Source organism: Gavia stellata, chromosome 3, assembly GCF_030936135.1.
Source record: "Gavia stellata isolate bGavSte3 chromosome 3, bGavSte3.hap2, whole genome shotgun sequence".
Lineage (NCBI taxonomy): Eukaryota > Metazoa > Chordata > Aves > Gaviiformes > Gaviidae > Gavia > Gavia stellata.
Window position 1 is genome coordinate 8863837 of NC_082596.1, and position 24129 is coordinate 8887965.

The 24129-nt window shown below is 44.2% G+C and overlaps 1 protein-coding gene across 1 annotated transcript; it reads left to right on the forward strand.

The window, feature by feature from the left end:
- ST3GAL1 (ST3 beta-galactoside alpha-2,3-sialyltransferase 1) lies at nt 1–23877 on the forward strand. Its single transcript, XM_009819751.2, has 6 exons — nt 1–404; nt 9505–9701; nt 12814–12993; nt 17478–17523; nt 20042–20161; nt 21986–23877. The coding sequence occupies exons 1-6, from the start codon at nt 93–95 to the stop codon at nt 22157–22159; spliced, it is 1029 nt and encodes a 342-aa protein (XP_009818053.1). The 5' UTR covers nt 1–92; the 3' UTR covers nt 22160–23877.
- The last annotated feature ends 252 nt before the right edge of the window (nt 23878–24129 follow it).

Below are 24129 nucleotides of genomic sequence, written 5' to 3' on the forward strand. Positions count from 1 at the left end.
GGCAGGTGCCTGCAACACTCTTTCCTTTTTGCCTTACGTTGGACCCTACTTCATACTTGGTCAGCGGCGACGGCAGAACCCGAGCGGGAAAGATGGTCGTCGTAAGGAGGAAGAACGTGAAAGTGTTTACCTTCGCCTTTTTGCTCATCACGGTAACGTCATTTCTGCTGAACTACACGAACCAGGTGACCACGACCACCTGGGATCTGAGACATCTCATCATGCAGTTTTCAGAGCAAGTCCAAAAACTCTTCAAGTACCCCAGGAGACCATGCAGCTGTCGCACGTGCATTTCTGAGCTGGGACATTCCCTCTGGTTTGATCAGAGATTTAATTCAACTATGCAACCTTTCCTGACCTCACAAAATGCCTTGATCCCAGAAGACAGCTACAGGTGGTGGCTGGTAAGTGGGAGGTGTGGATACGGCCCGGTGTTCGTGCGACGGTTGCGGTGTCAGGCTTCGAGCGATGCCGAGCAGATAGCGAGAGACGGTTGCTGCCAAAAGCATTTGCCGTCTCAGCTGACAAGGCAGGCAGGGCTGGAAGAAAGTGGGTGTTCGTGCTGCTGTTTAGCTCGCAGGCACTCGGAGCGCACGTTCACTTGCTCCGAGCTAGAAAAGTGCCTGGCAGAGTTAGGCAGTGAATCCAGAATTTGCAAATGTCAATATTGTCTTTTTCTCCCTTATCTTTGAAAGACTAGACTTAATAAGCTGATTTGTTTCACTTCAGATGGTAAAAATGGCTTTTGCCATCTATCGAGGTACTGAAGAAAACTCATTGTGAAGTGTGTAATTCCCCTGGGGCTCTCCCTACCCTAAGACATGTAAATAATTAGCAGGATTAAATGGAAAATGATTAATTCCTTGTGTACGAGAACAGTCTCCATTGTGGCCGGTGATGTAAAACGGGTCTGTAAAGCGCACAGGCGGCTGCGGGTCACTGGGAAGGAGCAGCCTCTGCGTATCCTCTGAGTAGGGTGGTCCAAAGAGCCCCATCCAAGCATCATGAAAGCTAGCAATACCTTGTTCAAAAAGTGTAGAAGGGAAGAAGGCGTACCCTGATGTTTTGCATAATTAAAGCCCCTTTTATGTTCTCTTGAAACAAGACATTGATTAAATGAATTGCTCGTGGCCTGTACCGCCGAGCTGCCAAAGCGCAGGTTCTGCCTGCAGTGACCCCAGTCAAATCGCAGTTTCGTTATGAGTTGCTTTCCCCCTCTTCAGAAAAAATAGTCTCCCTGTGCCTTTCTTTGAACGCAAAACCTCCTGCAACTTGGTGTCCTGCAGTGAGCCCAACCCTTGCTGTTGACTTTGGGGCTTTCAGCCTTTCCGTGGCACCCTGGGGAGGCCCCTCTGGCAGGTGCCCGCTTTTGCGGTGGGGACATTCAGGTTTCAGAGGAGGCGTCAAGTGCTGGGGGAATGAGGCTGTATCTGATTTTATCACTTCTCACTCTGCTGGCTGTTGCATTTACTGGTGAAAAAGAGATGCCACTGAACTCTGATGTCTTTAACTGTTGCATAAATGATATCCTCATTTTATCATGAAACCCTCCTTTCTGCTACGTCTCACATATTCTAGGCACTGCATCCTTCCACCTGCCCCTTGGCCATGACTCAGATTTCCCTTTGCTTGTGTTTTCTCTTGCAGTCCCCAGGCACTTCCTTCTGGTGCCCACATTTCCTAGCTGGGCTTTGCTGGAGCCGTGAGAAGGGAAGATGGCAAGCTCAGGTCCTGGGTCCCCTTGCCTTGGGGTGAGGTTTCACTAGGGGGCTGAGCTGATCTAACAACTGGCAGTTTTCAGAAGAGGGGGGATACCCCAAATAGAGCTCAGTAGATGAGAGGATGAGGTTGTTCATGGACACCATGAGTGCTGAGGCTGGTTGTGAAGTGCCTCCCGATAGCCTGTGAATACAGAAACCAGGAGCACTCAGCACCTCAAGGAGGTGCCAAGGAGAGGGTGGGATGATCAGTCCTAAATCCTGGCATCGGTGTGGCGGCTGCGCTCCTGCAGCACCCAGGCTGAGGAGGAGTCCTGTGAGACATGACTGGGTGGGCGGGGTGCCTCTGCTAAGGGGGCTTTGCCCCCAGGGGCTTATGCATCACCTTCGAGCAAAGCCACGCTGCATTCTGCGCTCAGACCCTACTCCGATTTAAACATGAGGTTTTAATGCATTGTCTTTAAAAAAAAAAAAAAAAGGAAGAAAAAGCTTGGGACTTTCAGTACAGAAGTCTGAATTTCTGATTCTCCCTTCTTGTAGTCAAACCGAAAACAAAAAAAAAGCACAAATATCTCACTTCAGCTCAACCTGAAACAGATTTTTTTGTGGGAGGGTTGTTTCTTTTTCAGCTAAATTAAAAAATAGTGACTTTCAGGACAGCCAAAAGTCTTTTTTTTAATTCCCACCACACCCCCACACCCCCCAAATAAAAGCTATCCATTTTTAGGGATGTCTAACCCTATTTTTAGTGTTTTCATTCATTTTTTGAATTCAGGTCAAGTTCAAAGGGAGTACACTACTTCAGAACCTGAAATCAAAGCAGTTTTTTCTTAGATGGTAAAAATAAATCTTGTAAGATTTCTACATTTTTTTCACCGTATTTTTTTCCAGCAAGAACTTATCTTCAACTAGAACATGTGAAATAGTTTGGTGTCCTGCACAACTGCATTGTGTATTGGAAATCAGTTGCTTACTGAAAATACTTACCCTAATCTGTAGTAGATGAAGAAAGTGCCCTGACTCCTCTGAAAGATGCTTCTGGGCAAACCCAGGCACGATGTGGCCTCAAGTGTTCATTGCAACCAATTTACTATACACATGTTGCTTTGAGTAAGCCTTTCCGAGACAGTCAGTGCCATTTCTACAGCAAGTAACTCCCAGGTGCATCCTGACTGCGCTCCCTTTTCGCTATTCATTTTTAGGCTCGTCTTCAAAGTGCTTCTGAGATTTCTGCCAGTCTTAAAGAAAACATTATTCACGGCCATGTTTTACTGTCACTTACTTTGCCAACTCAATAATTTGTGATTTTTTACCATATTTGCACTTAAAAGATTGGATATGAGGAGACCTGAGAATGGTTGAACCTCATTTCAGGGGAGAAATGACTGTGCGTTCGCTCTCAGGAACTGACTTCAGACAGTGTGGTGGTTTTGTTATGCTGTAACTGAGACGACCGTGACTGTACTGGAGCTATTTATTATAAGGCTGTGACTTCCCTGTCACGGGGAGACCCATGTGATGTGCTTGGACTAAACGCAGGCAGAGCCCTTGCTGGAGAGCTGTCTGTCTACCAAGCTCAGTCTGCCCTCCCTTCCCATTAACCCTGTTGCTGTATGTATGAATAAGGATTATTCATCCAAATAGTCCTGTAGCATTAGTATGCCTCTGCTTCCAGGAAAGCGAGGACTGATTTCAGAGCCTCATGACCGCATGACCATTTGAGATGAAATGATGTTTGGGGCCAAAGGATGGGGTGGTTTCACTTGCTTACAGCTCTTCACATGGCTGCCAGGCTGCTTCATGGTTTATTTGGAGAGTATATTGTTTAAGCTCTTCCAGCGTGGTAGGATGTGGCCTTTTGGAAGGAAATATTCTTGGCTGCTATGAATAAAATTGCGTTGTCCATACGGCAGTTAGCAGTGCCACCCGTGCAGGTGGGGAGGAGCAGGAAAGAGAAGGGCAGTGCCACCATCCGTGCAGTGGCTCGTCCTGCTGCACGGGGCAGGGCTGCTTCTGGAGAAGGCACCTGAAAGTGTACTTGGCTGTTTCTGTGTTCACAGAAACAAGGGGGCTCTTGTCAGGGCTGTTACTTGCTTTTCATTTGCTTAAACATACCCAGCTGATAAACTCTCCCATGGTTACTTTAGTTGGGTGACAAATAATGCCCAGATTCTCCTCCTGGGTACATCCCTGTGGCTGCTCTGTGCTTTTTGTGACTTAAAGTTGAATTGGAGTCCTCGGCTCGGAGATGATCTGGGTATTAATAATACCGCGGACTGTAACCAGTTTGTTAGAAATTCCTTCCTTCCCTCCTTCCTTCCTTCCTGCCTTCCTGCCTTCCTGCCTTCCTCCTTCCTCTTTCTCCATTTTCTCCTCTCCTTCTTTCTCTCCTCCTCTCCCTCTTTCTCTCCTCCTCTACCTGTCTGTCTCTCTCTCTGTCCATCCATCTCTCTTCCCTCATCTTACGCTCAAGGACTGTGAAAAATCCCAGTGTTTTGGAAGTTGGCACTTTATGTTACATGATGCATTTCTTTCTGTTTATACTTTCTTTCCCACCTCCCTGAGCTGGTTCATCTGCAAGTTTTTCATTGTTGTTCCATGACACAAATGCTGTGGACATTTCCACTAAATTTAGTAACCTGTATATAAGGAAACAGGGCAAGAATTAAATGCTGTATGACAGCATAGCATTAATTTATAGTTTTCTTGTTTTATTCTCAGGGGTTTTTTGGCATTGTTTTTTGTGGTCAGAAAGTATAAAAAATATGAGATCAGAACTTGCTGTTCTAAATCCAAAATAACCCTGTTGAGGTTGATGGATTAAAGCTGTGATAAGTAAAATCAGGCTCGAGTTCCCTGGCAATCTTATCTGTAGCGCATTGTTCATAAACTACCATGTTATAACAATTTTTATCTCGAGTCTTATGATATTTGAGGGTTTTGTTTTCTTTTTTTTTGGAAGAAAGCTCAGCTCTTGGGGCCATGTGATTAGCGTATCTAAAAGAAAATGTTAGCTTTTAGTCGTTATGTTTGTAGGAAAAAATGTAATATATGGCTTAAAGATTTGCTAACCAGACGGCGAACAAAAGGGCATCCTCAGCACATGTGCTGGCGAAGTCATGGAATCTGCACTTATTTTTAAGACAGCAGCAGAGCTGCTTGGCACCTGAGTCATGCATTTTGAATGCTCTTTGTAGAAAATTTGCCCAAATACTTTGATCACCAGAAGTCGTCTTTGAAACTGGGACGCGGTCTGTGATACTTTGAAAGCAATACAAAGGGCTCGGTGCACTCAGGTAGCATGTAGCTACCAGACAGCAGCAGAAGGTGGTACCAAATCCAGCCCAGGTCTCAGGCTCTAGTCCCAGTGCCTGCTACGTGCCCAGTCCCACCTGCTTGGGTGCTGCTTGGGTGCAAGCGTGACATTTAGACCAGCCGTGGACATATTAGGAGAGAGAACCTGGCCCTGGCTATCCTTTATCCCTGCTGGCAGCCCCTGTGTTCGTCCAGCTGGGCTGCAGGTCCAGGGTCTCCTACAGTGAGGACAGATGGATCTGAAGGTGGTCCAAGCTCATGGGTCCCTCTAAGCACTGTGATGCGCTCTGCCAAGCACAAGGCATCCTGCAGCCAGAAACGAGGGCACACAGAGCTAGTGGAGGCAGGGTCTTTGCTCCTTAGAGTAGTGTGGAGGTGACCTGCACCAGCCATGGAAGTCAGAAATCATACAATTTGGCATATGCATATTATTCTGTGTTATTTACATAATATACGCACATTACATTCATATTTGAGAATGCATATTTTTTGACAGACACAAATCATTAAACAAAGCCCGAACTCTTGAAAGCGCCTATATTCTTCCCCTTAATCTCTTTGATGCATAGTAATTGCAGGACATTAAATATAACAATAATAATGCCATATTTTTCAGACCAAGGAGGCATTTTGAAAATTGATAGTTTCCTTTTATCCTCTCCTTCAGTCTGCAAAATGGAGATTACCTGGATTTGCCCCACCAGGCTGTCGCCAGGATTAATCTTTGTACAATGTCTTATAGCTGGGAAGTGCTGTGTGAGTATTAATGCCTCCAAACTGCTGCAGTGAGGCAATTAGTAGCTGTGCAAAAGAGATTCTCATGGGGCTTTATTCCCTCTTTATCTTTTAAAAACAGTTAAAAAAATTAGAAAAGCCATGAAAACCAGTATTGCTACACCAGCTTCCCCAGGCTGCCTGGCCGTGTGCTTGCAGGAGGGCTGCCCCAGCAGGGCTGGCTGCTGCCAGACCCATGCCTATACCTGCCTGTCCACCACAAGGGTTGTATCTCGATCCATGCTCCATCTGCATCCACATCACACCAGTGATTACAGGTTAAGCCGGATATTTTCTTCCTGCTAATAAGTTGGGGTTTTGAATGTGTGTCTAATACACTGCCAAACTTGTCCATGGATGCGGGATGCACAGGCACCAGGAGAGCTTTCCTCTGAGGCTCCCCTGACTGTAACTGTGTCCTCACCACTCCAGGCTATTAGCTCTGAACAGCCTTGGCTGAATTCATATCCTCCCCTTGCATCCCCTTAGCTGAGTTTCGGGTATTGCTTCTTGGCAATTGCTGGTGATGTGATGGTACCGGGGAGCCCAGGGAAGCCTTCCAAGAAGTTTATGAAAGCAGCAAAGTCCCTTGTCATCCTTAATGGAGGTCTGCACACCGTGGTGCGAGAAGGAGCAACAGGGTCTTCCTCGGAAAGCCATTCATGGGTAAAGAAAGGAAGTGCATAAACTTTGAGGGTTCTTTTTTCTTGCTTTTTTTTTTTCCTTGCTTTTTTAAATAAGAAGATGCAAAACCAGCTAGTAAACTTCTGTATGATGTGAAATGGGGAGTTTCTAAGGCTGGGAGGACAGGGTAGTTTGTCTTCCCTTTGAGGATGATTACAAAACTTCTCAATCTGGACTTCCAATTATAGTTTTTAACAACCTACAGTGAAGAGTTGACTCTCAGGTACTGGACAAATATTTTATGGAGGGGAGCTGGAGTGTAAAGTGACCTTGTGATATTTTATATGTGGACACAAGGTGGGTTAAGATGCTTTTTGGACTTGGGCAAGAGGTTAAGCTGCATCATTAGACATGGCTGTTGCTTGCACAGACTTCTGAGAAAAGCAGCCACTTCACTCAGGACCCAGGGGGTCAGGTATTTCAGTGTCATGAAGCCCACTTCTAACAGCTATATCCATATCCATCTCCCTGGCACACATCTACGGCACTTGGAAGGAGGATGCTGTCCCAGCAGAGCCACGTGGCACTGACATGGCTCTGCCCTGCACGGCATGGACAGACTTTCACCCAGTGCTTTTGTTGATTTATGGGAAAGGCCAGACTGGTAGGAGCTTGTTAAAAAAAAACAAAAGACAACATTACTCAAAAAAAAAGACAAAAATTTGGTGTGGGAAAGTGAGCTATCATTGGCTTGTAATTGTAATGCTATTATAATGGTCTTTTTCAAGAAGTCAAGTAAACATTGTGCAACAAGGAACTGGCTGCATATTAAGTCTGAACTCTTAAAAACTATCTGCCTTGGAGTTACCCAGCTTTATTGTCTGCTCTGCTGTGTTTGCTGAAATGTCAAAGACTAACCAGTGCTGATTGAAGATTAGGCCTGAAAAGTGTAGTCCAATCAGATAATCTCTGAGGAAATTAAAACAGAGCAGTTTAATGAGTTAAGGATGGATGTCTTATTATATGGATGTTCAGCACATGGTGCAATAATGGCATCATCCTATTTAAGGTCATTGAAGGAATCTCTAACGTAAGTAGTAATCGCTGCTGTGGAAACTGTGTACAACCGAGGGATCGCCGGACGATGGTGTCCTGCTTTCTGGCTGGTGTTGGTGCCCATGTTTTAACTTGGTTTCAATAGAGTTACTCTAGACCGATAGTGGCATAAGAGAAAGAAAAGGCAGATCCCTGTTCTGTGTAAATGGAGGTGCCTATCCACGATAATGTTTCTTACCATTTTAATGCATCAAACAGAAGTCAATACTCCAGGTCCTTTCCTTTACTGATGGGCTCAGGTACTTAGAATTTTCTGAAAATTAACTTCCTCCTCTGAATTTTCTCAGACAAAATCAGTTCAAGAATAGGTTTTTGGGTGTTTTTTCTCCAGAATAACTATGTTTTTAAAAATGTTTTAGTGCATGTGTGGTGGTTTTCCCTTTCATTTCTTAAAGACAGTTAAAGTCAGTTCACCTTTACAGAGAGAAACTATACACGGGTGTACGTGCGTATGTGTTCAAATAATTCAAAATAAGTTCCTTTTTAAAAAAAGGCTGGATTTTTCTCCATTATACACCTGATACTACACTCTAAGACTTCTATGAAGTCTCCATTTAGTTTGAAGGCTGCAGGCTTTCTAACATTAAGTGTTTTTCATATATTCAAAGTAAAAACAGGTTAGATGATTGGATTCATAAAGAATACACAAGAGTGTTTGTAGCATCGCACACAAATGTAGAAGATAACCTTTTTCACTTAAATAATTGAGCCATCCCCTGAATAGTGACATAAGTGGTAATAATGACTGTGCTTGTTTGGGCATCCTAATTACCTTGCATCCTAATCACATTGTGCAGTCCATATATGAGTATATAGGCTAGCAAGGATTAGCAGGAAGATTAAGTCAATGTATGCAACATTTTTTTGTCGTCTTTGTTTCAAGTTCTTGGCCCCAGTGTTGTCTTGTAGCTCTGAGCCCCACAGACCTGTTGTTCAATTCAGTGCAAATAAGGTTGCTTTACATAGGTCTGCAAAGAGACAGCAAGAAAATTAAACAAAAATGACAGTGATACATCTGTTATACATCTGTTTGTGTTTGTGTATGAGAGAGAGAGAGATAGCTGGACAAATTAACAGTTCCTGGTGCAGTCAAGGGAAACGCATCGCATCGGCAACTAAAGCCAAATTACCCCAGGCCATTGCTGGGAGTCGTGGGAAAAGGTGTTTTCCCTCTCTCCCTGTCTCTCCTTGCCCTGGGCTGGCAGAGCAAGGGCAAAGTCTATTGGCAGATTTTGTGTTAGGAGCTGTTCTCCCTTTGTGAACTTGCAAGCAAGTGGCACCACGAGTGTGGCAATGCTTTTTGTGAGCCTGCCAGCACTCCCAACCTCTTTAGTAGCCCTCAGCGAGCAGAGCCCCAGAAAGGGAGTGTCTGACCATCACCTGCCCTGCACCTTGCCTGTACCTTCCCAATCCAGCCATTGTTTCCACCATGCACCACAGAGCTGCTACAAAAGAATTTCCCTCCATGGCAACACACACAATGACCAAGGTCCAGGTGGTTTTCTTCATCCTGGAGAATTTTTCAGATGATTTTACATCTCCAAACCTCAGGGCTAACTCTACTTTACCGTAGTTTCCTATTGCACTAGCAGCTGGTTCCTCCACAGTCCAGAACAGCAGCAATAAGATCTCCCATTCCCACTTCTGGCATGTGCCAAAATTTGTGGAAGGGGTGTCAGCCACTTCTGTGCTCCATCAGGTTCCCTGAGGCTCTTCTGTTCTTCCTAGGAGGGTTAAAAGAAATCTTATACATGTCCTAACAGAAGATATCTGGCCCAAGGTGGGATTATGTCTATAAACAACAGAGGAACATATATTCTGCTAATGTCAGCCTTGGGGAGAACGCATGATCTGTTCACCATGGCTAGATAGAGACTGAGGAGGTGTGGGAATCCGAGGAGAAGGAGGGGAAAAGCTAGCTATATTGGTAACCTGGAGTGATTTTTCTCCCTAACAGAAACTGCAAGGAGAGAAAACTCCGAAGAATATTAATGCTACTCTCAAGGAATTTTTTGGGATCATTCCCGGGGATGGGGATCCGCTGCAAGACCGAGGCACTTACATGTGCAAACGGTGCGCCGTCGTGGGCAACTCTGGGAACCTTCTGCAGTCTCAATATGGCCAAGATATTGACTCCCATGACTTTGTGCTCAGGTGAGTAGGCACCGCCTCACTCCAGATGTCTCTGTTGCTTAAGATTCACTGGTATTTTTGGGGACAAGTGAGCAGACAAGATTTCAGGGGCTATCTGGTGAAATCTGGTACTTAGGTAAATTCTAAAACTATGTGTGTTGGAGATATGACCTCATGTTTTAGCTTGGAAAGAAACCATGAATAGGTGTTGATACTGTAGCTTGTTCTGCACTGTCCATAATTGCCTGTGTTAAAAAATAAAGCTGAAAAAACCTGCAGTTTTGAGTAAAAGTTATTTCTGCAGCTAGTACTCACAAGTGATCTTTTACACACTTAATTGGCAGAATCAGACTTGACTTTCTTGCACTGCTTCATTCTTAAGCAATGGTGGGGTGGGAAAGCCAACGTCACTTTGCGATGAACAGGAGACAACTGGTTGGCTGCAGCTACTCTGTAAAGGGTCGCATCGCCTCTTCCTTTCAAGGCAATGAAGGCTGGCTATTCTGTCCCACCGAAATGCAAGCGGGAACCCGTTACGCAGAGCTAATCACCCAGAGGGCATCCAAGATATCTGGGCTAAGTTCATCTCCAACACATTGTCCAGCTTTCCCACCACAGCTGCCAGTACAGCACAATTTGGGGAGTAACGCAGGGCAGGTCAGAGGGCCTGGAAGGGAGGGATTGCTATTGAAAATACCGTATGTGGGGTTGTACTCTCAGAAACAACATAACCTTTAGCAGGAAGCTGTGCACTGAAGTCAAGAGTGAATCAGCAGAAGATCAGCACTATTTGAACTGTTAAGCCGCCTTAGGCTGCTTGGCTTCCAAGTAGACTCTTTAGATGACATCTAAATGTTCACGATAAATCACTTCAGGAGTTGCTCCTTCCTGCATGCCTTGCCCTCTGCCCAAAGTACCTTCCTAAAGGCAGAGGCAGCTGATCTGGTCTTCAGATCCATGAAGGAAAGTGAAGAGCCCTCGACATTAATCCTGCAGGTTGCAAATGTGAGGCAGCTGAGGTGCATTTATGCTTAACTCCTTGTCCCTCGCTGTGGAGACAGCCCCGTTCCTGTGTGGACTTTCTTATCATGCCTGGCCTATGCTTCCAGATTCATGCAGAAAAGGCTCTGCTAGACTCAAAGGCTATTTTTTTGACTAGTTAACTAAAAAGTAACGCACTCAGATGCGGGTTTCTGCTCTGAGGCCTAACCCTTACCATAGCCATGCATCCCTGGCAAGGGAGAAACTCTCAGTGATTTGAGATTGAACCTTCCAGGCCCTGATTTCTATTTTAGGGATCTCAAGCCAGATCTGAAGCAATGGCACAAGGTTTTAGGATTCACTGTGGAAACTTGTGCAGAGAAGGTGACTCCTTTATGTGTTAATCCAACAAACAATATCACTGGTGACCCGGTATTCACTTGCACGTGATCTGGCAAGACAGCCAAGCGCAGGAAAGAGCCAAGGAGTCTGAGGGTACACCTTTCCTTCCAAACACTGTGTTCCAACCCACTTTTACTTTCATGACGGAATGACATTCCTGCTTGGTCCTTCCTGCTCAGACTGGGTGTGAACGCTGCCTTCTGCCATGCCACGCAAGCAACTGCACCATGGATGGTGGGGAAGGTACCTGGACCTGAGGGCAGGGTGTGAGTAAGATAACTAAGATGCTAACCTTGGCTTTCTCCTGATGGAAAGAAAACTCCAGATTTTGTACCTCAGACTGACTAATCTCAAGATAAAACGTAGTAAGTCTCGTGCTTTACTGAGCATTTCTACACAGTACGATGTCAGGGAAGAAGCTAACTCCATAACAAGTCCTCACAGGCTGGCAGGATAGTCTGCCTATGCTAGTAACTCCCTTTGAGGGAGTTAAACTTAACTAATTCACCTGGGAGAGCACTGCAATAACACAGCCTGGCATAGACTTCATAAACAGATTTTACCTCCCCCGTTATCAGTGACCAGGGCAACATGTTGTCTGGCAATGTACAATGCTCCTTATCGTCTCGTCAGCTACATCCTTCCTTGTCCTCCCTGCACTTCTGCCAGGAGCTGAGCTAATGTCTCTGCAGGAGACTCCACTGGGCTGCAGAGAAACCCCATTCTGCTCAGAGCCAGCTTGGGGGTTTCTCTATGGTGTTGCACAGCACCATGGATTCATGCAAGGTCAGTCAGAGCCACTTCGGGGAGCTCTAATCTGCATTATCTACACCACAGAAATGTGCAAATCTCTACTAGCAGTGAGCTAATGCATCAGGGAGGGAATTGGTGATGTGTCCCCAGATTTGCTTTCAGGAGGGAACACATGTAGAGGTGTTTCTGCAGTCCTGCATTCAGAACCCCCTCTGTTCCCTGATACACCCAACATAAGGTAGCCCTGTTTGGCCAACGTGTTTTGACTGAGCCCTGGTGGGCCCAGGGCAGGTCTCCATGCACTGACCCCAGGATTACTGAAAGCACACCACGTGTGTCCGGGGCGACCCTAAGTAGATGTATCGAAGTTGGGGGACATGCTAGAAAGTAAGGTTTGAGTAAATGAAGTGTCAGCAATAGGTCCTGGATTTGTCGCTGTGGCTTTAGTGCCTTTTCACGGGAGGACCATAAGAAATATTTGCTGCTTCTTATCACACATAACACGGTTTGTTACCTTGACCCTAGACATCCAAATACCGCTGCACAGATGGGGCGAATGAAACTGCAAGACATCAAGCTGACGGAATTCAGGGCAATATTTTTCTCACCTACTGGAGGCTTCAGCTTTAGGATGAAAAGAGATGTGTCCTCATGGACTCACTGCTTTTTTGACCAGCTCTCCGCTAACTGTAAAGGGAACCCAGGGATGTGCTCAGAGATACACTTGCTTTGCAGAAACTCCCATTCAGGCTAAGGTATCCCACACTAAAGCTGAGCTTTCATTTACTTTTAATTTATCCACTATGGATGATGTTCATTTCAGCCTGCTTGAGGACCACTACACCCTGTCAAGGCTGTCATACAGCACTCTCCTTAGCCACGGGAGCATTTTCCTGCCACCTCAAGCAAATGATTTGGGGAAGAATCACACATGTTTGTACCTACCTAATTCCTCTCCTGCTTCCTCACTCTCTCACTTCTTACTTTTGGGCTGCAGAATGAACCGTGCCCCTACCACTGGCTACGAATCAGATGTTGGGAGCAAGACCACTCACCACTTTGTTTACCCCGAGAGCTACAAAGAGTTGGCAGAAAACGTGAGCATGATCCTGATCCCCTTCAAAACCCTGGACCTGCGCTGGGTTGTCACCGCTCTCACCACAGGCACCATCAACTTGTGAGTAAGGGCAGCCCTGAGTGGGCAGGCTGAAGGGGTGGGAGCCCCTGCATGTTGCTGTAGGACAGAAAAGCCCATGCTGGGCAAATACCTGCTAACGATAAGGCCTAGGGGAGCTTTACAGACCCTCTCAGGTTAGGTTTCAGTCCTGAACACTTGCTTTCTAGGAAAAGCCTAATGTTACGGTGCAGTCTTTGAGGCGAAGATCCAGATCCAGCTCTTTGCAGCCCCACACAGTGGTCTCAGAGAAATGAAAGGGGGATTTCTTGCTGCTGGACGTGGCCAGTTTGAGCAGGGGTTTCCTGGGCTTCAAGGTTCAGTGCCTCATTTTGGGCTTCTGCTGATCCTTCCTCCTCTCCAGTCCCTTGGGAGTACAGTGGGTGCAGCCAGCATGCCCGTACTGTCGTACCCATCAGAAAGCCATCTGCAGAATCAGGTGTTTGGCAGGTTATTCATTCAGCAGTGGTCCCAGATACCTGGATTATCCCACCTGAGACACTTGGGTGGCCAAGTGGTCCTCCAACATATATTATCCCACTTGCAGAAGAGGACAAGGAGGAAGAGAGGGATATGCAGGCTGCTCACGGAAGGCAGCGAGAGCAGAAGCAGACTGGGACACTTAGTCCCCCGTCCACAGCATCCTCCCCTGGATAGGTCGGTCAGGAGTTCTGTCCGTCTTTCCTGGTGGAAGGTGATTGAGAGCTGTGCAAAGGAGACACCATTGTTTCGTGTGTCACCTGTGTGCCTTAGCTTTAAATTAACATGTTTTACCTGGCAATAATGTGCCATGCTGGTATTTATTCTCCATTTCGTCTTTGTGCTTTCAGAAGTAAATGTTGTCCTGCTTAATACACTTATGGAAGCACTAGAATTAGAATTGTGAACAAAACCGCATGCTTCTTCTGGACACCTGCTAGCAGATTCTCTCCCTTCCTATAAACTGGCTTTTCCTAATCCAGAGAATGAAATATGTGACATTTGTACTGTCTGTGAGGTTATCTGCTGTATGTAGAGCCACAGCCTGGTGGGATTGCTCGGTGGCACCCTGCTACACATAGACAGCAACAGCAGATCAGATTACTTTATTCCAAAGAGAAGTATTTCAAGACATTTCAACTTTTTTCCCAATTTCAGAGTCTCAGAAGATTAAAAGCTTGGAAAAGTATGTCCCTGTTGACTGGTGATAAGAGCCACTTCTCATTTTTAAGGAAACTTTTTGATGGGACAACAAATGGAATTTTGTTTCTTCTTTTCTTTTCTCTCTTTGCAGATGCGATTTAGATTTTTTTCACTTCTTATTAAGATTCTCTTAACTTGTAACAAATGTGTTTTAGTCTCTTTTTACCTTTTTTTCCCACCAGAACTTAGTATATACAATTGTAAGGTGTCTTGAAAAGTCCATCTTCAGGACACACTCGTAACTCAGAAAAATCAGCCCACTTAGAAAATCGGCTAAAACATATCAATGACATTTCATTAAAGGCTTAGGGTTTGGGTTTTTTTCAGAAACTGTATTGATAAAAAAGGTTGAGAACCTCCACCTTAAGCCTGGATCCAAATCCTATCAGAAGCAAAGGAAAGCTCCCAGCTGCCTTCAATGGCCTTTGAATTAAGCCCCTTGCTGCATCTTTGTCAAATCCATGCCTGCGCTTGGAAGAGAATCCCACAGAGGGCCAGTTGCTGCCATCGTCACCCATCCGTGCTTCCACCACTGTCACTGCTCTGTGCCCACACTGCAAAGCCATTTACTATTTTTTGTCTTCAGAAGTGACAGCAAGTGGGTTGCAGCAGTAAAGTTGAGTGAGCATTTAGCCTGTCAGGAAGATATTACTGGTTGACTACAAGGCAGTCACAGCACATGAAAGGAAAAACATCTTTTCTTAATAAATTGCAGGATATATTATATATTTATAATTAGCTTGTGTACATGGGATTGGTAAGCATCTGGTACAAATTAGTGTGTGAGTATTTAACCCCATGGAAGAAATACCAGTATTTTAAGATTTTTGCCATACTCAAAGCAGGGAAATTAATAAGGTGGCACAAGCTGCAGCAATAAAGCCAGAAAATCATAAGCACAGAAATCATAACAATACATTTAACATAATTTTAAGCTAGCAGAATAAACCTATGAGCATGCATTAAACACAAAATGTCAGATACAGTGTAGAAGTAAATTGTTGACCGTACATTTGTAAAGGGCAGCAGGCATCAAATAAAAATAAAACCCATCCAAAATTTGGTATTTTAGAAGAGAAGAAATACTCACCTTAATGCACTTATAGTTAAAAAAGATAAGCATCCTGTGTTATGTTTTAAAAGAAAAGCCAAACTGCAGATGGCCTTAATAATTAGGTTGAATTGGTAGCTGAGTGATTGTCTCAGACATGTCCCATTTGACTGATGGATGTCCCGTTTTAAAGTGGCTCTCTAAGACTGAGCATTGTCCTAGGAAAGACCAAGAAAAGCCTTCTGGGACAGAAAACCTTCAGGCCCTCATCAGTCATATATTTAGCCTAGTTGCCTTAACTTGCCTTCTGGAAGCCTTATAGGAATCTCCATAGTGAAAAAAGCTTCATGTATCTCCACTTGGTTTTGCAAAGAGCAATTTTTGTATTCCTTAAAATGTTCAACATCTTCCACTTATGTCAACAGTACAGTAAATGTCCCATACAAGTTGGCCAGTGATGCCAGCAGACTTCTCTAGAGCCCTACCAAGTGGCTCATAGAAGATGTTTTCCAGATTATATGAATTCCACCTGTAGCCAGCTTCATCACAGGCTTCGCTCTTTGTCCTGCTCCTGTGTGGTGTTTACTGGGTCACTAACTCCCTGGTTGCTATGCAGCCCAGTTTTTACATGATCATAATGGCATAGATCTCCATTTGGCCTTAATCAGCGTGCCAATATTTTCCGTGCAGTTGTATGAAGTTCTGCAGCCAAGTGACAGCAGGACTTGGGTATTGCTTCTGAAAAAATGAAATATCCCATGATTAAAATGACTAGCATGTCATCTGACAAGAGCTACAGTAGTCTCCTGGTTGGATTAGAGATGTCTGCAAATACTGTCTTGAATATTGCATACCATTCACTTTGGTCTTGTACTGTACCTGGCTAGATGTCCATGAAATACATCCCTCTTGTTTCCTCCACATCACCTTTTCAGAAAGGACTGGCTGTTTATTGATATAATAATGAGGAGATTTTACCAGCAAAGAAGCCCTTCATGTCTTCATAACCACAAAAAGGACATGGGATCACCAAGCCTACTTCAACCGACTTTGCTACCCAAGGTCAGGCATGGGAAGCAGATGCAAGGGCAGATTTGCTGAGGGCAGATTAAGAAGTCTGCATGGGTGTCCCTTTCCGTGTTAGCATCTTGTGTCACATCTTGAGGGGCTGGTACCCACCCGTCATGTCTTCCACTGCATCCAGCCTGGGTCAGGGATCTAAAGTCAGGGATGCCCAGAAGTACCTAAGGAGATGAGGACATTGCCAGGTCACCACTTGTTTAGGAAGACTTAGACTAATGTTTCAAAGTGCTGATGATCCATGGTTCAAAGAGAAATAAAGTATTAATCACAGGAACCTTGTTGATACCAAAAATCAAGTAAAAACTTTTAGATTGAACTAATGGAAGTTTTTGGTGATTTATCACAACCCTTCTAAAACGTATGCAGGGTATATTTTGGGATATAGTCCGGTTACAAGGCCAGTTCAGAATTTCCTCACTTGAAACAAACTCAGGGAGACTTTTTTTACAGCACTCCTGATGAGCTGTGCAATGCCAGCATGCACTGCACATGAGATATAGGGAAGAAAAGATTTTTTTGTTTTCAAGACATGACTCGTGATTTCAACCAAGTCATAAGGTATGAATTGGAAGTTTTATGCTGGGAACTGCAAGAAGCCTTCAGCATTCCGCTGGGGATGAGGGGAATAGTTCGCTCATGAGGGGCTGTGTACTGGGAATGCCAGAGTTGGACATCGCCACAGAAATGATGAACTCTACTACCACCTACTCTGAAAATCATGCAGTAGCTACAAGTATTAGTAGGGGAAAAGTCTCCCCCTGGTGGGAAAAGGTTTTTCTGCCATGAAATTAAATGGAAAGCCCTTCCCGTCATCAAAGTACAAAGACTGCAACAGTCATGGGCCAAGAATTAGAAGTCATGGGCGCCACATAATATTGACTTCACAATATATTGTCAACTACATCTTTGGTGTCTTACTGTCAATAATTAACTTAAAAATTTAAAATGTAATGGCTTCCTATAGACTTGCTTCAGTAACACCTCAGTTCTTTTCATGCTGTATTACTTAATTGAAGCCTCATTTTCCAACAATTTCTTGAATTTATTGCTTTAAAATAATTTGAATTTATTCCTGTACATGAAGAATAGTCTTTCTTTCTTTGGAAATACAGGAAAATATTAATAGGTTGTGCTTTTACTAATCTTGGTGTTGTTTTTTTAATTCGAACAGCACATACGTTCCAGTTCCACGGAAAATCAAAGTCAAGAAAGAAAAGGTGAGCAATGCTGATTTGTGAAGATGTTCTGATAATCTGCTTGTAAGTCTTTTGCCTCTTTGGGAGATTGCAAGAATCCAGGGAACCCCTTGACATTCATAAAAACTGCAACCAGAATACACACATTTTACATGGCTCAGCTAAGCTAAAGGTTTAGCTCCTGTGTGCCATTCAGGCCATAGATCAACCACTAAATAACTGAGGTTAGAGAGGGACTGCTCTTGTGACTATGGCATTGCATTACCGCTGTTCTGAAGGTTGCATTGCTTCCTCTGGTACTGCTCAGGGAGATTTAATGTGCACCATTGGCCAACTATGCTCACCCTCCACAGCAGTTGCTCTGTTCCCACCCATTGCAGTCATTTGGATGTAATGGCACTTTGATCTGTGGAGAGCCTTTGGAGTTTTTTAAAAATAATTTGACTACTTGAACATCAAGGATGTTTCTCACTCCCGGGTCAGTTCCTTGTAACGAAGAACTAAGTGAACTCTGAATAAATAAAGCTGTGTATTTTCAAGTCAGTGGAGTATTCAAGATGGTATCAATGGCTCTTGGGAAAGGCTCTTAGCCCACAGCTGTAATAACTGCCCATAACCAATTAAACAAGCCTGGAGACTGGACCCAGGCCAAGTCCATGCTGGTTTTCTCCCAGCTGTACTAATACTCTCCCAGGCAATGTTCGAGCAAGGTTTGGAAGATAGCGCAGACCAGGGAACATTCCCTGTTTTGCACAGGGACAGAATTGAGCAATGCGGACACAATCTATGCCATGCCACTTCCTTCAAGGCTAACAAAACACCTCTGACCCATTCTGTTTTATACTGTGGATGTGTAGAACGCAATCGGTCAGGGGACCTCACTTCTCTGTGAAGGTCAAAGAAAGACGACTAACCTGATGACCACGCTACAGCCAGAGGAGAGTCCATCCCATACATACTGACTCATTGCCCAAGTATGCTGTGGTTTAATAGACCTGCCCTACTGCTGGAGGCAGGATTTCCCATGGGGCACGATGGTCATTCCCATGTCACACCTTTAGCCACCGTGCAAAGACTTTTCTTGTTGCAGCTGCATAGTTTGAGGACATAACCAAGGCAGGCTATGTAGGGAGAGGTAAAAGTTGTTTCCTTTTCCACAGACCTTCCAGCAAAATAAGCGTCTCATTCTCTCAGCCTTTGGAGAGGCTGATTTCAGAGGAGCTCAGGCTCCTAATGTCTTAAGGGCTGTTAAAGTATGATGTTAGCCCCAGAGCATTAAAATTACAGATTAAAGCACCAGTCCTTCATTCAGGAGGCCAGGTTTTGCCAAAGGCTTCAGATGAGACCTTTAACCAGTATCAGTTTATATCCCTGTGCTTCAAACTGTGAACCTCTGGGAGTATTAAATAATCGCCTAGCTCATCCCTACCTGTTGTAAGGAACACATTAACCTCTGCAAACCCCTTGTGAGATGCACTACAGCAGGTTGTTAAACTCACGTCAGAGTTGAGTAGCACCAGCCCAGGGTACGGCTGGCGATATGCAGCCGCTTCCCGAGCAGAGAAGCTTGTATTTCTTCCCAGACCGCGCAATGCAAAACACCCTGTGAAAAGCGATTACACACAGATAAATATCAGCAATTAACCTCTGACTTTGTAAAAGGAAAAGCCCTGCAGCTAACCAGATAGCACTGAAACGCTGTTACTCTAATTACAAAAGCAGCATGGAGGGAAAAGCCTCTCTTTGCCTGATTCAGGGAATGGGGTTGAAACCAAGGGCTCCCACCAGTCCTTGGAATTACTGTACACTCAGGTCTGATCTTAAGTGCTCTGTCTCCATTAGATGGCTTCATAATTTCCCCAGGACATAACCAAGTGCAATTTATGTCTTTCAAAAAAAAAAGCATAGAAAAATAGGATGTTTGAGAAACAGGAGAAATGCAGCTGGTGCAACCTGATAGTCTTCCTGACAGTTTACACCTGATCCCTGGTTTCCTTAGATCTGCACCTATAGAGATACCAAGACATGGTTGGTATATTGTACAGAAGATGCGGTTGCTCCTACATTCCCACGGTTGGACTCAATGATCTTAAGGGTCTTTTCTGCCCTAAATGATTCTATGATTCTGTGAAATCTGGCATGGCATCTTACACTTGCCTTGCTCAGGCCTCCAACTCCACAGAGCTCACCTGCATTACAGCAGGACGCTGCAGGGAGAGCTGAACGCCTAATTTTCTTTTCACTTCTGCCATTTCATACCCATTGGTTTCAGCAGGAATCACCCAGGATTTACATCAGTGTAAGCAGGTGGGGTATCAAGCTCAAGGAAGGAATATTCATGTGTAATTGCACATGGGAAATATTTTTGAATGCACTTAACTATGGGACTTTATTTTTCCCTTTCACCTGTCCTCAGGGAATAACTATTATTCTTTTCTCACCCACTCCCCTACCCCAGTGTCCTTTAGGGATGACCTGCTACTGTTGTTCTTTTCCCAGGGTATTTTACTAATGAGTCTTTCTCTCCAATTTTGCCTAGATCCTGGTTTATAATCCAGCTTTTATGAAATACGTCTATGAAAACTGGCTCCAGCATCATGGGAGATACCCCTCCACAGGCCTTCTGACTTTGATATTTGCACTCCACGTATGCGATGAGGTCTGGCTGTGTTTGTATATATGGATAAAAAATCAGGACATTTCACACTGAAGTGCCAGGAACATGCCCTGTCCACTCACTCAGCCTTTATTTCCCCCTTTCTGTTTTCTCTGACATTTGCTTCTTCAGACAGATGCAGAGTCCTCAGTAACATGCAGATATGCTCAACTGACAGTGACTGATTTTTTTAACATCAGCAAGTGGTAGGGTTTAACATGCATTCCAGGGGAATATAATGAAACATAAATAGTGAGATTCCACTTGGCATTAAAAGGCATCTAAATATGGATGGTGTCTGTGCCCATTTTATTAGTGGAAGTCCAAATTATATTTTATCTCACTGTTTAGGCTCCTAGAGACATTGGTGTTGCCCTGGGCATGCCCTCTGCCTCCAGCCGGCAGGCCAGAAAAGTACAAATTTCTTGGCTTTGTGTGACATCTGCCTGCCTTGAGTTATTCAGGCAACTGCATTGAGGTCTTATCTGTCTAATCAGTGGAGCCAAGAGGCTGATTCAGCAAACCAACCTTCTGGGAAGACATTAAGGGAGCAGGATTGCTCCCTGGTTTTTAGTGACTGTGCTGCCTGAATCGCCACGGACTGTAACGGATGCTCAAGCACCTCCATTTGGATATCTAAATCTTAAACATAATCCCACCTGAAGAGCTTTGATGATCAGCTCTTACATAAGCCAATTTGGGGAGTGTGGACAGTCTATTTTCCAACCCAAGCTTGTGGGTTTATACAGTAGGTTATGGTAAATGCCTCTGCTCCAGCAGTTACTTGAGGAAATTCCCTGGCTTGAGTGATGTGAGGTGCTCCTAGGTGACAAGAGACTTAGCTAGTTAGTGTAAGGCCAGGTCAGCTCTACCAAATCCTGCAAGCATGGGCTTGTCAGCATGGGTGATAAAAATCACTACGCTGGCAAAATCCCTGGCCTGGACACAGGTGTGCTGATGAAAGAGAGCTTTTGTCACCTAGGCCTGTGTTGCTCGGAGAAGTGATGGAACTGCTCCTGATGATGCCAGCAGAAACTGTACCATAGTCGAGGCAGGTAGGACAGGCAGCTTGGGTGGAGCCTGTTTTCTGGTAAGCGGGCAATAAGCAAAAATAATTTAAAATAAAACAAGCTCCTATTTGGGTGGGTCCAGGTGTGGGTAGGTTAGGGCATTTGTTTTGTGGGCTATGACCCCTTCAAACCCAGCCGTATTGCCACTCTCAGTTTAAATGTCAGCTGTGGTGTTTAGACTTTTACCAACAGAGAAGACAGGCATAGCCGTCGATAAATGAGCCATTGGGAGAGGAAAAGCCATAGGAGTATACACACGAAGAACATAATGTCCATCTGCCTCTGAAGTGACTGAAAATGTCATATAATTAAGCATATAAGTGAGGGTCGATATGGGTCATCATTTGGAAGACTAGGAGCAAAACCAAAATTTTTCCACTCATTGTGGCCTTAATCAGCTAAAGAGGAGATTCCCATCCCGAGCCACTGACCTGCTGAGGTCAAACATCATGCTTAGGGGACAGGAATGTGGTTTTCATATTGCTAATCAAGAATTCATGGATAGAAATTTTGTTTTCTGTCTGAGTTCAGGTATGGCAGTGGTTTCAGCATAGCTTAGGATGTAATGTCCCTTGAGTAGACCTTGGACCGTTATTCTGTGGTTGCATCATCTTATGCAGCAGAATAGCTTGGCAAACCACTGAGGCCCTCAGGTGCTGCTGCTGATAGATAAAGAGAATCAAGAGAGTTTCTTCAACATTTCAGATGAAGACCAATTGCTTTCCAGGCCATAACAGTAGTTCTTTTTACTTCTTAGGTGAATGTATACGGTTTTGGAGCAGACAGCAAAGGACACTGGCATCATTACTGGGAAAACAACGCTTCAGCTGGGGCTTTCCGGAAGACGGGTGTCCATGACGGGGATTTTGAGTTCAATGTAACTTTGACTCTTGCCTCCATTGAAAAAATAAATTTTTTCAAGGGCAGATGACCCTGGCCACGGGGAAAAGTGGGGGCTGCAATTTCCAACATGCAGCAGAACAAAGCCCAGTGAAGATGATCAGGGCGCCAGCCAGGTTTGAATGCGTGAATCTGCGGTGGATTCGGAGTGTCTCCCTGCTGCAATGCTCACCGCAGGGAGCTTGGCCGAGGACCGGCTTCCACGCCGCACGTGATTTCCTATCTACAGATAGCTGGGAACTACCAATCAATCAGTTGTGGGAATAAATGAATCTCTGCTTAGGCTCTACAGTTGATTTCTGAATTACTGATGAAAGATCTGCCTGTTGCAATTAGGGGAAAACTGGGCACAGGAACTGAACTGCTGTTTGTGTGTCCATTCTTTCCTCGAGTAAGGCAAGAGATCCTTGAAGAAGAGTGAAAACGACTTCTGGGACTTGAGACCCGCCAGGGCAGCTGTGAACATCATAGTAAGGATTACCTCAAAGAAATGAATTCACTTCTGCTGTTGATCTTCGTTTTGAACTGTCTCTTCTGTTTCCTCTTTTACTTCTGGTTTCACGCTGTATTAAGCAAAAACATGATGAAGTTGCCTGGAGTAGTAAAATTTTCAGTCATTGCCTCATTCTGCATTGATAGTGTCTAGAAAATATGGATCAAATCATCTCTGATCATATGTTATTTAATATTGCTTCCTATACAGCCATAATGAGAGAGAAAACAATACTGAAAACTCCAGCAAAAAAAAATGGCCTTTTTAGCCACTTGTTTGTTTGTCTTGTTACGTTATATATAAGTTTTATTTCTTTTTTTTTTTGGTGGAAAATACTCTGGAATGCTCATTTTTATTTAATCAGTCTAAGGTTGGAAAGTGGACTTTTTTCTTTCAGTCGTTTATATGTGCCTTTTATAATTGTGCAACAGATGTGATTTTTTTTTTTTTAAAGACGACAAACCCTAAATTAAACTTTTTTATAAAAGGGGGAAAAATTAACCAAAGTTTAACCTCCATGTGGTATACTTTTGTAGTCAAAACCAATAATAACAGTTCCTATATTGTATTTGAGCAAATACAAACAAGAGTAATTTTTAAAGGTAGCTTTTACCTTTTTTATGGGAAAATATCCAAAAGTTCCAAGGAAACTTTTCCTCTTATTTTTTTACAAATTTAGAAAGTGGTATTTCTTTGCAAGGTCTCTATTTGAAATGGAAGAAATATCATGGGTTGGGATATCAGCTAGTAATACAAGAGGAATCTTTTGCCTTGTAGCAGCATCTACAAGGACACAATTTACACAAGCTGATCCTACAGTGTAAGCCAGACTTCAAAATTATGTGCATCTCTGGATGAATGGGTGTATTAATGTCAGTACCTCTAGGCAGTGAGAGGAGGGAAGTGACAGTGGAGATTTTATAGCTACAGACTTTTGCTGGAGTCAACGCATTTAATCCTCAAGGACAGATAAAGCATGAATTCAAGAACAAAGTTCACGTAGTGAAGAATGGGGAACAGTGTTTTTTTTCTTCCCAATACCATGAAAATAGGATTAATGAATTATTGACCCATTTTCAGCTCTGATGAAGCCAATGGAGTTCTTGCCACAGACTTCAAGGGATCAGGCTTGGAAAAAATGGCATATTTAATTTTTAATGGGTTACGATGGTTGGGGTTTGTGGCAGTTTAGAAATCGTCTAAATGACTCGTCTTTCATGCACCAATTGTGGCAGCACATCCCAGCGGATGAGTGTTTGAGCGCAGTGAAAGCCTAGCCCTTCGACCAGCGATGTGCTTCAGTCCAAGATTTATCCCCTTGTCTTTCTACGCCAGTTGTTAACAGTGAGCTCCCCTCCAAGGCAGTAATTCACAGCACAATGGCATGGTCAACTGGAATATACGCATTTTGGGCCACAGCACCACTCGCCAACATGAACTGTTTTACGCGCATGAGTATTGCTGGACTCACAGTAATGTCTGTGCGGGGAACTGAGCTCCCTTTGCTG